Source organism: Haliotis rubra, unplaced genomic scaffold (genome assembly GCF_003918875.1).
Source record: "Haliotis rubra isolate DU_JTF1 unplaced genomic scaffold, ASM391887v1 Scf411, whole genome shotgun sequence".
NCBI classification, from domain to species: domain Eukaryota; kingdom Metazoa; phylum Mollusca; class Gastropoda; order Lepetellida; family Haliotidae; genus Haliotis; species Haliotis rubra.
Window position 1 is genome coordinate 545013 of NW_025767093.1, and position 15320 is coordinate 560332.

At 45.1% G+C, this 15320-nt stretch overlaps 1 protein-coding gene across 1 annotated transcript in view; it reads left to right on the top strand.

The window, feature by feature from the left end:
* LOC124288089 (centrosomal protein of 63 kDa-like) overlaps window positions 1-15320 on the top strand; it is a 69283-nt gene that overhangs the window by 35337 nt on the left and 18626 nt on the right. Inside the window, exons 12-13 of the mRNA XM_046724655.1 lie at window positions 2619-2816; window positions 12649-12804. Of these exons, the coding sequence (XP_046580611.1) occupies window positions 2619-2816; window positions 12649-12804 (354 nt within the window). The remainder of the gene's footprint in view (window positions 1-2618; window positions 2817-12648; window positions 12805-15320) is intronic.

Genomic DNA, 15320 nt, shown 5'->3' on the forward strand with positions numbered 1-15320 from the left:
TTAGCGGGTTTCACAGTGACTGTTTGGGTTTCACAGTAACTGAGTGGGTATCACAGTAACTCTATGGGTTTCACAGTAACTCTGGGTGTCATGGTAACTGGGTTAAACAGTTACTGAATGGGTTTCACAGTAACTGTTTGGGTTTCACGGTAATTGAGTGGGTTTCACAGTAACTGTTTGGGTTTCACAGTAACTGCGGGTTTCACAGTAATTGAGAGGGTTTCACAGTAACTGAGTTGGTTTCACAGTAACTGTGGGTTTCACAGTAACTGAGTGTGTTTCACAGTAACTGAGTGGGTTTCATGGTAACTGTGTGGGTTTCACAGTAACTGAGTTGGCTTCACAGTAACTGTGGGTTTCACAGTAACTGTGGGTTTCACAGTAACTGAGTGGGTTTCACAGTAACTCTGTGGGCTTCACAGTAACTGAGAGGGTTTCTAATAGTAACTGAGTGGGTTTCACAGTGACTGATTGGGTTTTACAGTGACTCAGTGGGTTTCACAGAAAATGAATGGGTTTCACGGTAAATGAGTGGGTTTTGAAGTAACTGTGTGGGTTTCACAGTAAATAAATGGGTTTCAAAGTATCTGTGTGTTTCACAGTAAATGAGTGGGTTTCACAGTAACTGAATGGATTTCACAGTATCAGTGGGTTTCACAGTAACTGTCTTGGTTTCACAGTAATTGTTTGTGTTTCACAGTACCTGTGGGTTTCACAGTAACTGAGTGGGTTTCATGGTAACTGAGTGGGTTTCACAATATTTGAGTGGGTTTCATAGTTACTGAGTGGATTTCACAGTAACTCTTTGGGTTTTGCAGTAACTGAATGGGTGTCACAGTATCTGAATGGGTTTCACAGTAACTGAGTGGGTTTCACAGTATCTGAATGGGTTTCACAGTAACTGTGGGTTTTACAGTACATGAGTGGGTTCCACAGCAAATGAGTGGGTTTCACAGCAAATGAGTGGGTTTCACAGTAAATGAATGCGTTTCACAGTAAATGAGTGAGTTCCACAGCAAATGAGTGGGTTTCACAGTAACTGAATGAGTTTTACAGTAACTGAGGGGGTTTCACACTAAATACGTGGCTTTCACTGTAACTGCATGGGTTTCACGGTAACTGGGTGTCTTTCACAGTAAATGAATGGCTTTTACAGTAAATGAGTGGGTTTCACAGTAAATGTTTTTCATGGTAACTGAATGGGTTTCCCAGTAACTGAATGAGTTTCACACTAACGGGGTTTCACACTAAATAAGTGGATTTCACACTAAAATGAGTGGGTTTCACAGTAAATGAATGGGTTTCACAGTAACTGAGTTGGTTTCACAGAAACTGAATGTGTTTCACAGTAAATGTTGGGGTTTCACATTAACTGAGTTGGTTTCACAGTAGTTGAATGGGTTTCACAGTAAATGAATGGGTTTCAAAGTAACTTGAGTCGGTTGCACAGTAAATGTAACTGTTTGGGTTTCACAGTTTCTCTGTGGGTTTCACAGTAATTGAGAGGGTTTCACAGTAACTGAGTTGGTTTCACAGTAACTGTGGGTGTCACAGTAACTGAATTGGTTTCACAGTAACTGAGTTTCACAGTAACTGTGTGGGTTTCACATTAACTGGGTTTCACAGTAAATGAGTGTCACGGTAAATGAATGGGTTTCACAGTAAATGAATGGATTTCATAGTGACTGGGTTCACAGTAAATGAATGGGTTTCACAGTAAATGAGTAGGTTTCACAGTGACTGAGTGGGTTTCACAGTAAATTAATGGGTTTCACAGTAAAAGAGGGGGTTTCACACTAAATCAGTGGATTTCACACTAAATGAATGGGTTTCACTGTTAATGAATTGGTTTTACAGTAACTGAGGGGGTTTCTAACTAAATATGTGGTTTTACAGTAACTGAGGGGGTTTCACACTAAATATGTGGGTTTCACAGTAACTGAATGGGTTTCACGGTAACTGGGTGTCGTTCACAGTAAAAGAGTGTGTTTCAAAGTAAATGAATGGCTTTTACAGTAAATGAGTGGGTTTCACAGTAAATGAATGTATTTCATGGTAACTGAATGGGTTTCACAGTAAATGAATGGGTTTCACAGTAACTGAATGAGTTTCACAGTAACTGAGGGGGTTTCACACTAAATAAGTGGATTTCACACTAAAATGAGTGGGCTTCACAGTAAATGAATGGGTTTCACAGTATCTGAGTGGGTTTCACAGTAGCTATGGGTTTCACAGTGACTGAGTTGGTTTCACAAAAACTGAATGTGTTTCACAGTAAATGTTGGGGTTTCACAGTAACTGAGTTGGTTTCACGGTAACTGTGTGTGTCACAGTAACTGAATTGGTTTCACAGTAACTGTGTGGGTTTCACATTAACTGTGGGTTTCACGGTAAATGAATGGGTTTCACAGTAAATGAATGGATTTCATAGTGACTGGGTTCACAGTAAATGAATGGGTTTCACAGTAAATGAGTAGGTTTCACAATGACTGAGTGGGTTTCACAGTAAATAAATGAGTTTCACAGTAAAAGAGGGGGTTTCACACTAAATAAGTGGATTTCACACTAAATGAATTCGTTTCACTGTTAATGAATGGGTTTCACTCTAAATGTTTCAGCTGCAGGACAAGTTTCGCGTGGTGGAGGCCAGTCACGGGGCGGAGCTGGACGGCATGAGGACGAAGCTGGCCCAACTCACCACAGACCTCCATCAGCGCAATGCTTCCATCGCCAGCTTCACTGACAAGATGTCGCGGATGGAGCAGCAGGTTGTCATGGAGAAGGACATGTTGGAAGGACGAGAGGTAGAGCTAAAGGTGACAAAAACAAACTTATAACCCAAAGTTAAAAGGCTTCACATTCCAAGACGGATTAAGGAAATAATCTCTGCCAATCTGACTGTATCGTCACTTCTTTTTCTTAATCAATTAGAAAAATTCTGAGACACCACATTTTCATTTCAGATTTTAGCATATACTAGGCACAAAAAATAAAGCAACCCCTTCACTTTGTGAAGCATGTATAATTTAATCAGCAAAACTGTATGGTAAGTATGTCAGATATACTTAGTAATGAGTGTGTCCACCATGAGCAGCAATACATGCGCGACACCTTGTTTGCATGCTGGACACCAACCGCTGAATTGTTGCCCTTGGAATCACGTGCCACTCTTGCTGCAGTGCTCTGCCTAACACATCAAGATTTGCTGGTGCAGGCTCCCTGAGATGCACTCGACGCCCTAACACATCCCACAGATGTTTGATAGGTTATAGATCTGGTGTTTTAGACTGGCAAGGGTAAAGTTTTAACACCTTGTTGTTGCAAGAAGTTCACGACAACATGAACTCTGTGAGAAGGTGCATTATCGTCCTGAAACACAAAATTTTTTCCTTATCCTGACTCATGCTTATTGCTTGTCTTCTTCTTCTGGCGAACCTAGTGGAACACTTGTATCTCCCAATTGAAGTTCCCTTCAATAAAAAATCACTCATTAGTACAGACCACGAGTTACCTCCCTTCCACAAGCGCGGGAACGAGGGTGCCACCTGAACCCATGTGCCTCAATCTCTCCTTCTTCGCCCAGTGAGCTCGTCGTGAGAGCGCCTGTGTCTCCCAACAGACTATATCCTTTTAGTTTAGTACCTCTTATACTTAGTATAGAGGTGTAACTAGTATCCTTATTCAACTTGCATTGATTATTAATGGCGTTTCTGCTGTTTATTCACGGTTCGCGTGATTGTTCAGTAGTTTACGTTAATGAGAATCTGCACAGATTGTAAACTACGTTATTCCGCTACTGATCCACATTTAAAATGCCCTAGTTGCATTACTCCATGTTCTTTTGTTTCTCGTTGTAAATTATGTATTAATTTACCAATTTCTGCCTTTGATAAATATTTATGTTCCGTTTTGAGACGGAAGGCAGATAAATCTTGCAAACAATCTTCAGTCATGGCTATTAGATCAGAAGCTAATATTCCCTGTCAATGTTGACTGACGACCCGCCACCGGCTGGTGGCATGCCTGAGTTCCCTCGGAGAATAGCGTGGGACGCAGTCCGCTATGTCCAAGCAGTGACCTGCATCTCAAGACCTGCCGTCTTCTCAGTCTAAGACTAGGAAAACGTCCATATCATCACATACGTTTCGAACCCTAGGTCTACAGCTTCGTCAAAGGGAAATCTACAAAATCTAATAATTTTGCCTCCGATAGTTTACCTATCACAGAATTATCTTTATATGATGATGACATTCCGATTATCATTCCAGATGCTCGTCATAAGAACGTCTTGTTTCTGCGACTGTTACCTCAGCGCAGATTAGCACACAACGGAGATGCCGACACTATCACCAGAAATTTTATCTGAGGGTCCCGTCACCTCTGCAGAGAGACATCCTCATCAGCGCAGACCGCTTCAGGCGACTTGATCAACCAGATAATGAGGGTGATGGAAGACCGCTTCACGACTTACAGAGGCTCATAGCCACGGGCCTCAGAGCCCACCCCATATCAAGTCATACAGGGCCTCAGAGCCGCCTTGGTTCAGCGTGAGGGCCTCTGAGCCCATAGACGCGCCGCGCGAAGGGCAACCCTGCCCGGAGTGAGCTCTTTGCATAAGGTATCCCAGGCCACCTCCGTGAAGGAGCTAGAGCCTCACCGTTTGCAAGAGGCTTCGTAGGAGAAGGAGCGCCGCCGAAAGCACGCACCTTGTCATGCACGGCATGTTAAGCAAGCGCTCATATGTCGATCTGGACACTGACTCGATACATTCGCGAAGGTCGCGAAGGCTAAGTGGCTCCAGTTCTTCACCGCCTAGAAGATCTACATCGCCTAGAAGAGCTTCGCGTGAAGCCCCCAGCGTTCGCTGAAGCCCCCAACGTTCGAGGAAGATATAGTAGAGTTCGCGAAGTCCCCAGCGTTCAGCGGAGGGTGTCTCCTCCAAGGTCTCCTTACACTAGCCACTTCGTCAGTCCGTTCATCACAGTCCTCTCATAGATCTTCCTATAGATCTAGGACTCCGACATGTGACCCTACGTCAAAAGAGGAGGAAAGTATCATTTTCTCAGATGCTGAGATTAGATACTGGATGGTGAATGAGTTACAAGCGTGTTTTTTTCATCAAGAAGCGAGAATTCAACTTAGACTTACGTCATGAAGAATGATGATGTAGACTATTTCACCTTACCTCCTATTGATCCGATTGCAGCGGTACCAACTAATCTGGATACAGCCTGCTCCAAATCTTCGGAAGCCCAAAGCGCAGATCTGCAGACAATTCTATTACGGAATTGAACAGCAACCTTGTTACAGCTTAATAAAACTCATATCGTCAGCGATTTCTGAGAAGAAATATGTACAACAAGTTCAGCTTTAATTCTACATTTATGACGATACATTCATGTATACAGTCTACAAGTTAACAACTTGCAAGTTTTATTAAACCTTTATATAAGGAAGTGAATTATCTTCAAGACTGAAGTTACTTTCCACGACAGCCAGGAAAATAACCTACCCAGCATTAATATTATAGAGCGTGAGGTATTTCGCGCGGAGGTTTCATGAGTTTACCATTAACCCTGGAAACACGTGGTTACTCGGGTAACTCCGGGAAGCTACGGTGAAGACCGACGATTGTTCTAATATCAACAACGGCACTATATTATACAAGGTTCCTTTTCCTGCTACACCGGTGACATCACAGCGCGGGTACTCTACAGAATCAAAATGCCTTGTTCTGATTGGACCGCGATGGACAACGCCCTACACAGAGGTCGAGCATAGTTCACAGTTCAAGACTTAGGTTGCAAGTGACAACATTATCTCAGTGAGCATCGTCAAGGACTTGGCAGCGAATTTTCCTCGACGACGGTGTACAAGTGGATCCAAATCCACAGCGTCTCAGACTACAGTTGAATTTCATCATCAAGACCAAGAGATTGAATGTTTGCGCAAGCGTCTCCTTAGTAGAGGCGAATCGAAAACACATCTGTGCGTAGGCAGCGTCACTACAAGGTTGGGAGCCCACCTTACCGGCAGGACAGCCTCAGGTCTATGGAGCAATCAAGAGAGCAATATGTCACATAATCTGCTAGTGATGCAAGCAGTTATAAGCGCCATAAGTCACTGGAGCAACCTACTACAGAGCGGCTCAGATAATGGTTCACACAGACAATTCAACACTGGCGTTTTTATGTGAACAAACAAGGTTCAACTAGGTCACAGAACCTACTGACTCGATGTTTCAGACTGTTCGATCGTGATCGACAATCTAAACATACCGTCAGTACTTGCCACATTCAGGAGCATAGAATGTATTAGCAGGCGCTCTCTCTGGGCTACACCTACCGTCGCCCGACAGAATGGATGCTCCACACACAGGGAAATAGGATCTCCTCTGATAGACCTATTCACCACTCGGTTCAACAAGCAACTGACAACATTCATTATCGCCAGTGCCAGACCCACTAGCATGGGCAACGGACACACTAAGCAAGTCTTACAGAAAATCAGTCAAATGCAGAGCCTCCATCTGATTTGGTCACGCCCTACTGGCTAGCGAGAACTTGGTTTCCAGATCTCATACAAGATATCGGAAAACTAATTCTTCAGCTCCCACAACGCTCCAATCTATTGATACATCTCCACACCAAACAAGTGCACGATACACCAGAAGCATTCCAACTTCACGTATGGATTGTATCAAGGCATGTCTGAATAAGAGGTTATTCTGCCAGAGCTGCTACAGCGGTCAGCTTTGCAAGGCGTAACTCAACTCGTAACTTATCACGATGACAAATGGCACAGTTTTGTCAATTACGCTGCTAAGAAAGGATTTACAGCCAGATATGCTACACATCCTCAAGTGGCAGATTTCTTATGTTATCTACGTTAAACTAAGAATCTAAAGGCTCAACCTTGTCCATTTATCTGGCAGCTATAAGTTCTGTCATACTATGAGAGCGGGCGTCAAGTTGACAAAACGCCAGAGTTACTCGGTTTGTTACAAGCGTTCCGATTGGAGGATTAGAAACGGAAGTTTCACGCTCCAGCTTGGGATCTAATATAATGCTCCAACACCTCACTAGTGAGGTTTTTTGAACCATCGCTATCTACATCGTTTGAATGACTGACCCACAAAACCTTGATCCTGTTAGCACTAGCTACGGCCACCAGGATGTCAGATTCACGCACTGGATTACGAGAGAGAACAGCTTTGATGATTTTCATAACATAGCTCATCTGGGACTTGGCTGGGATTTTATAGGAAAACCAACTGCCAGGTCAACCAGACAGATTATTCCACGTCCCAGCTCTCTCATCCATACTTGGACGCATGATACGATGGATCTATCACTATGCCCAGTTCATTACACTGAAAATATATCCCCAACGATCCAAATAGAGCAGGGGATATTCAAGAGATTATTTATCCCTATATCTACAGCTATGCAGACGGAAGTCTCACGTACTGCTATCTCTATCTGGATCAGAACTGTCATACTACGTGCCTACAAGGCTGTAGGACGTGACCCTCCAAGAGCTTCTAATCCTCACGAAATTAGAGCGCTAGCCTCAACTCTCGCTCTACATGGGAATTGTTCGTTGAATACCATAATGGAGGGATGTTTCTGGAGATCCGATATGGTGTTTGCCAACCACTATCTGAGAGATATCACCACCAAGGAAGTCTCAGGTATCCACCGTTTCGGTCCCATGGTCCTCGCTCAACAGTTGACAGTTCCACGGAGAAGATAAGTCTATCTTACAGATTTTATACTTATCGGATGACAGTACTAATAGATACATGCTATCTATATATTTTGCTTAAGTTTAATTTATTATCTTAAGCTCAGTACTATGGTGTTTATATCATACTATATATAAGCTAACAACTCTCTACGGAGTTTGTTATTATATATTTAGCTTAAGTTAATCATATCTTAAGCTCAATTCTATGGTTACATTATAATGTATTAGCTAACAAACTCTACAGAGTTTTTGCTATTATATATGTAGCTTAAGTTAATTCATATCTTAAGCTCAGTACTATGTTTATATCATAAGTATATTAGCTAACAAACTCTAAAGAGTTTTTGCTATTATATATTTAGCTTAAGTTTATTCATATCTTAAGCATTATGGTTACATTATAAAATGTATTAGCTAACAAACTCTCACGGAGTTTTTTGCTATTATATATGTAGCTTAAGTTTATTCATATCTTAAGCTCAGTACTATATTATATCATATAAGTATCTTAGCTAACAAACTCTAAAGAGTTTTTGCTATTATATATTTTGCTTAAGTTTCATCATATCTTAAGCATTATGGTTACATTATAAAATGTTTTAGCTAACAAACTCTCTGGAGTTGTTTTGGCTATTTAGGTAGCTCAAGTTAATTATATCTTAAGCACAGTACTATACTCATAAAGTATATTAGCTAATAAACTCTAGGGAGTCTTTTGCTGTTATACGGTACTGTGATTCTATATCATACTATATATATGCCTACAACTCTTAGGAGTTCTACTATTATATATATGTTCAGCTTAAGTTTCAATCCTTAAGCTCAGTCATATGTTCAGTTCATGACATGTATTAGTTAACAAACTCTCAGTAATTGGTTACTATTATACAGCTTAAGTTATAGTTATATCTTAAGCACAGTTATATTATAGCTTATATATATGCATATTGTAAGCTTAATACTTTGGTTCATTATAAAAGTATTCACTATAAACTATCAAGAGTTTATACTATCACATTAATGGCTTCAGCTTACTTAATGTTATATATACTTTTATTATATTCAGTAAATTGTAATAACCCTTATATGGCAGCTGATAAGTTAACAGCAGGAATTCTTCAGTTCAGTGCCTTTATGAAGTTCCCATAGGGTTATTGCAATCATCTCAGTTCAAATCACTAATTAGTAAAATCCAAAGTATATATAATCCCACCTCCTTATCCGTAGGGATTCTACAAGCAATAAGCATGAGTCAGGATAAGGAAAAATATGAAATTTTAGAGTAAAATTAATATTTTATACTTATCCTGACTCATGAGGTAAGCCCTCCCATCCTCCCCACATAACACTTTGGATTTCCCTGGAAATTCAGGTGTTGAGCTCAGTATATGAGGAGAGAGTGAGGCACATGGGTTCAGGTGAAGCCCTCGTTCAGCTTGTGGAAGGGAGGTAACTTCGTGGTCAGTACTAATGAGTGATTTTTTATTGAAGGGAACTTCAATTGGGAGATACAAGTGTTCCACTAGGTTAAGCCAGAAGAAGAAGACAAGCAATAAGCATGAGTCAGGATAAGTATAAAATATTAATTTTACTCTAAAAATTTCATTTAGGTATCTAGACCCTACCCTAGTACTATATCAGGTCACTTAAGTGTCAAGGCCATCTATGGCCGACAAGTGAGTATGAATGCCGATGGTTTTGGAGAAAATGCCTCTTTCCTATCGAGGAAATGATTTGTAGGTGTTGCAATAAGTTTTAAGACCCATGTAATGCCGCTGCCGATCGAATCTAGCCCTACATAGGTGCTGTCAACGCGGCTGGAATTAATAAACAAATTTAAAAGGTGAGTTTTCGCTGACTTGGGTGATCCATGATTTTGGCTTTGAATTGCGGAGGTAGCTGTTTTCGGTGAGTCGTGGCGTATAACTTTTGAAATAATGATCCGATTGTGACCATTTATAGCTCATTTTGTAGGGTAATCATCTCGCTTTTGATCCGTAGGCCTCGACGGGGTCTTAAAAATAGTTTACGTGGTGAAATCTAACTTTGATTGGGGAGAGAGTGGTTCCGTCATTACATCCCTTTCCTTTCATATAGTACTAGGGTAGGGTCTACATACCTATATGTCTTTCTAACGCTGTTTCTAAGCGTGACACGCCCCTGTCAATCAGTCCTCCTATTGAAAGAAATTCCTCCCCAGACCACGATAGAGCTGCCTCCATAAGAATCGTGTTCCTGTACCATGGGTCTTCCATAACGCTCTCATCTGCGTCGCCACACACGCAATAGTTCATCCGTGAATCGCAAACAAAAGCGAGATTCATCACTGAACATCACATGTCGGCATTGTCGGTTCCCCCTTCTCTGACGTTGCTGAGCCCACTGATAACGAAGACGTCTGTGGTTAGCTGTCATCTTCACGCCTTTGAATGGACGTCTTGACTTAAGACCTCTGCTACGGAGCCTGTTTTGTACAGTACAGTTCGAAATCCGTGTTCCTGTGGTTCTGAAGAATTCCATCTTCAAATCCGGGGCTGTGACAAATCGATTCTTTGGAGCTATAGCTCTCAGGATGTTGTCTTGTCTGGGGGTGGTTTTAGGGCATCTTCCTCACCTGGTCCTCATTTAACCCCCCCTGTCTGATGTTAAAGGTTGATGAGACGGGAAATGACGCTTTTGGACTTCCTGAAGAACAGGGCAACACTCTCCTCCACCCTCTATCATGCCAATGGCCTGCCATTTCTGTGCGCTTGTCAGATACTGTCGAGGTGGCATTTTCTCAAAAGAGAGAGGGACACGCTTACTGTCAGTTTAATAGGCTAGAATGCACATGTATCATGTAAAGGTAATATGGTGCTGACTGTCGGATCAGCCGTAAGTGATTTCCAATCTGGGTTCAAATGCAATCAGCTTGCAACTTTTATGTAGCATTGTTTCAACTATAAATTCCACTTGGGGGTTCCCTTATTTCTTGTGCCTAGTATATAACAAATATCAAAAGCAATAATGCTAAATTTCCATCTTTGAGATAAAGTAAGCTGGCCACTGTATGGCCTTCTAGAACATGGTCCAGTCTATTCTAGCACCGTGACGTGTTGAGTTCAGTTTATCATAGATGGCTTCACAATTCACCTGGTGTTATTTCCTTACTCACAGTAGTAAATAGTAAACGTCTTGGTCACATGGAGATCTAAATGTATTACCCATGGAGACACAGATATAGGTGTCATTATTTACAGTAATTCGCACTGAGCATTACGTACTGATTTCTAATTTAGTTCCAATTGTTTCCACTGTTTGCCCGGAGGCTACGAGTGATGTCATAGCACCATCACAACACATTGGACTACAGTTGACAATGACATCATAGCACCAGCACAGCACATTGGACAACAATTGACAGTGACATCATAGCACCATCACAACACATTGAACAACAATGGACAATGACATCATAGCACCATCACAGCACATTGGACAACAACTGACAATGACATCATAGCACCATCACAACACATTGGACAACAATGGACAATGACATCATAGCACCATCACAACACATTGGACAACAACTGACAGTGACATCATAGCACCATCACAACACATTGGACAACAACTGACAGTGACATCATAGCACCATCACAACACATTGGACAACAATGGACAATGACATCATAGCACCATCACAACACATTGGACAACAATTGACAATGACATCATAGCACCATCACAGCACATTGGACAACAATTGACAATGACATCATAGCACCATCACAACACATTGGACAACAACTGACAATGACATCATAGCACCATCACAACACATTGGACAACAATGGACAGTGACATCATAGCACCATCACAACACATTGGACAACAACTGACAATGACATCATAGCACCATCACAACACATTGGACAACAACTGACAATGACATCATAGCACCATCACAACACATTGGACAACAATGGACAGTGACATCATAGCACCATCACAACACATTGGACAACAACTGACAATGACATCATAGCACCATCACAACACATTGGACAACAATGGACAGTGACATCATAGCACCATCACAACACATTGGACAACAACTGACAATGACATCATAGCACCATCACAGCACATTGGACAACAATTGACAATGACATCATAGCACCATCACAGCACATTGGACAACAATTGACAATGACATCATAGCACCATCACAGCACATTGGACAACAATTGACAATGACATCATAGCACCATCACAGCACATTGGACAACAATTGACAATGACATCATAGCACCATCACAGCACATTGGACAACAATTGACAATGACATCATAGCACCATCACAGCACATTGGACAACAACTGACAATGACATCATAGCACCATCACAACACATTGGACAACAATTGACAATGACATCATAGCACCATCACAGCACATTGGACAACAACTGACAATGACATCATAGCACCATCACAACACATTGGACAACAATTGACAATGACATCATAGCACCATCACAACACATTGGACAACAACTGACAATGACATCATAGCACCATCACAGCACATTGGACAACAACTGACAATGACATCATAGCACCATCACAGCACATTGGACAACAATTGACAATGACATCATAGCACCATCACAGCACATTGGACAACAATTGACAATGACATCAGCGCTTGTTCATGATGTCACATGTTAGGTTCATTCAGTTAGACATTGTTCTAACAAGAGAGTAACTGACCTGACAGGCTCTGGACTTAAAACATTCAGAGTTAAAACTAATTCCATAAGAGATATTTATTCATTAATCAGTGTACAATGCCTGTATTTGGTTTAAACCTTTCATTACCACTTTGTACTGTTACTGTTACACTTATGATGTAGGTGGCCCAGGCCCACATCGAGGCTCTGCGAGTGGAGAACCAACACCTTCGCCAGGACTTCATGGAGAAGCTTGGCACTGTGTGCGGTAACCTGGACGCGGAACACCAGCTGCAGGCCGTCAGCAGCGAGTACACTGCCGTCGTGGCCAGACTAGAGGTGAGTGACACAGGGAGGAGTGGGGTTGGGGAAGATCACCAGCTGCAGGCCGTCAGCAGCGAGTACACTGCCGTCGTGGCCAGACTAGAGGTGAGTGACACAGGGAGGAGTGGGGTTGGGGAAGATCACCAGCTGCAGGCCGTCAGCAGCGAGTACACTGCCGTCGTGGCCAGACTAGAGGTGAGTGACACAGGGAGAGTGGGGTTGGGGAAGATCACCTGCTGCAGGCCGTCAGCAGCAGCACACCGCCGTCGTGGCCAGACTAGAGGTGAGTGACACAGGGAGGAGTGGGGTTGGGGAAGAACACCAGCTGCAGGCCGTCAGTAGCGAGTACACTGCCGTGGGTGGCCAGACTAGAGGTGAGTGACACAGGGAGGAGTGGGTTGGGGAAGAACACCAGCTGCAGGCCGTCCAGCGAGAGTACACCGCCGCCGTGGCCAGACTAGAGGTGAGTGACACAGGGAGGAGTGGGGTTGGGGTAGATCACCAGCTGCAGGCCGCCAGCAGCGAGTACACCGCCGTCGTGGCCAGACTAGAGGTGAGTGACACAGGGAGGAGTGGGGTTGGGGTAGATCACCAGCTGCAGGTCCGTCAGTAGCAGTACACTGCCCGCCGCGTGGCCAGACTAGAGGTGAGTGACACAGGGAGGAGTGGGGTTGGGGTAGATCACCAGCTGCAGGCCGTCAGCAGCAGCCAGTACACCGCCGCCGGGCCAGACTTGAGGTGAGTGACACAGGGAGGAGTGGGGTTGGGGTAGATCACCAGCTGCAGCCGTCAGCAGCAGCGAGAGTACACTGCCGCCGGCGTGGCCAGACTAGAGGTGAGTGACACAGGGAGGAGTGGGGTTGGGGAAGATCACCAGCTGCAGGCCCGTCAGCACCGGAAGTACACTGCCGTCGTGGCCAGACTAGAGGTGAGTGACACAGGGAGGAGTGGGGTTGGGGAAGATCACCAGCTGCAGGCCGTCAGCACCCAGCACACACTGCCGTCGTGGCCAGACTAGAGGTGAGTGACACAGGGAGGAGTGGGGTTGGGGAAGATCACCAGCTGCAGGCCGTCAGCAGCGACAGTACACCGCCGTGTGGCCAGACTAGAGGTGAGTGACACAGGGAGGAGTGGGGTTGGGGAAGATCACCAGCTGCAGGCCGTCAGTAGCGAGTACACTGCCGTGAAGTGGCCAGACTAGAGGTGAGTGACACAGGGAGGAGTGGGGTTGGGGAAGATCACCAGCTGCAGGCAGTCAGCAGCTGAAAGTACACTACCGTCAGTGGCCAGACTAGAGGTGAGTGACACAGGGAGGAGTGGGGTTGGGGAAGATCACCAGCTGCAGGCCGTCAGCAGCGAGTACACTGCCGTCGTGGCCAGACTAGAGGTGAGTGACACAGGGAGGAGTCAGGGGTTGGGGAAGATCACCAGCTGCAGGCCGTCAGCAGCGAAGTACACTGCCGCCGTGGCCAGACTAGAGGTGAGTGACACAGGGAGGAGTGGGTTGGGGAAGATCACCAGCTGCAGGCCGCCAGCAGCGAGTACACTGCCGCCGTGGCCAGACTAGAGGTGAGTGACACAGGGAGGAGTGGGTTGGGGAAGATCACCAGCTGCAGGCAGCCAGCAGCAGAAGTACACTGCCGCCGCGGGCCAGACTAGAGGTGAGTGACACAGGGAGGAGTGGGGTTGGGGAAGATCACCAGCTGCAGGCCGTCAGCAGCGAAGTACACTGCGCCGCCGTGGCCAGACTAGAGGTGAGTGACACAGGGAGGAGTGGGGTTGGGGAAGATCACCAGCTGCAGGCCGTCAGCAGCGAAAGTACACCGCCGTCGTGGCCAGACTAGAGGTGAGTGACACAGGGAGGAGTGGGGTTGGGGAAGATCACCAGCTGCAGGTCAGTCAGCAGCGAAGTACACTGCCGCCGTGGCCAGACTAGAGGTGAGTGACACAGGGAGAGTGGGGTTGGGGAAGATCACCAGCTGCAGGCCGTCAGCAGCGACAGTACACTGCCGTCGTGGCCAGACTAGAGGTGAGTGACACAGGGAGGAGTGGGGTTGGGGAAGATCACCAGCTGCAGGCCGTCAGCAGCGAAAGTACACTGCCGTCGCGGGCCAGACTAGAGGTGAGTGACACAGGGAGGAGTGGGGTTGGGGAAGATCACCAGCTGCAGGCCGTCAGCAGCGAGTACACTGCCGTCGTGGCCAGACTAGAGGTGAGTGACACAGGGAGGAGTGGGGTTGGGGAAGATCACCAGCTGCAGGCCGTCAGCAGCGAGTACACTGCCGTGGCCAGACTAGAGGTGAGTGACACAGGGAGGAGTGGGGTTGGGGAAGATCACCAGCTGCAGGCCGTCAGCACAGTACACACCGCCGTGGCCAGACTAGAGGTGAGTGACACAGGGAGGAGTGGGGTTGGGGAAGATCACCAGCTGCAGGCCGTCAGCAGCCGGTAAAGTACACCGCCGCCGTGGCCAGACTAGAGGTGAGTGACACAGGAGGAGTGGGGTTGGGGAAGATCACCAGCTGCAGGCC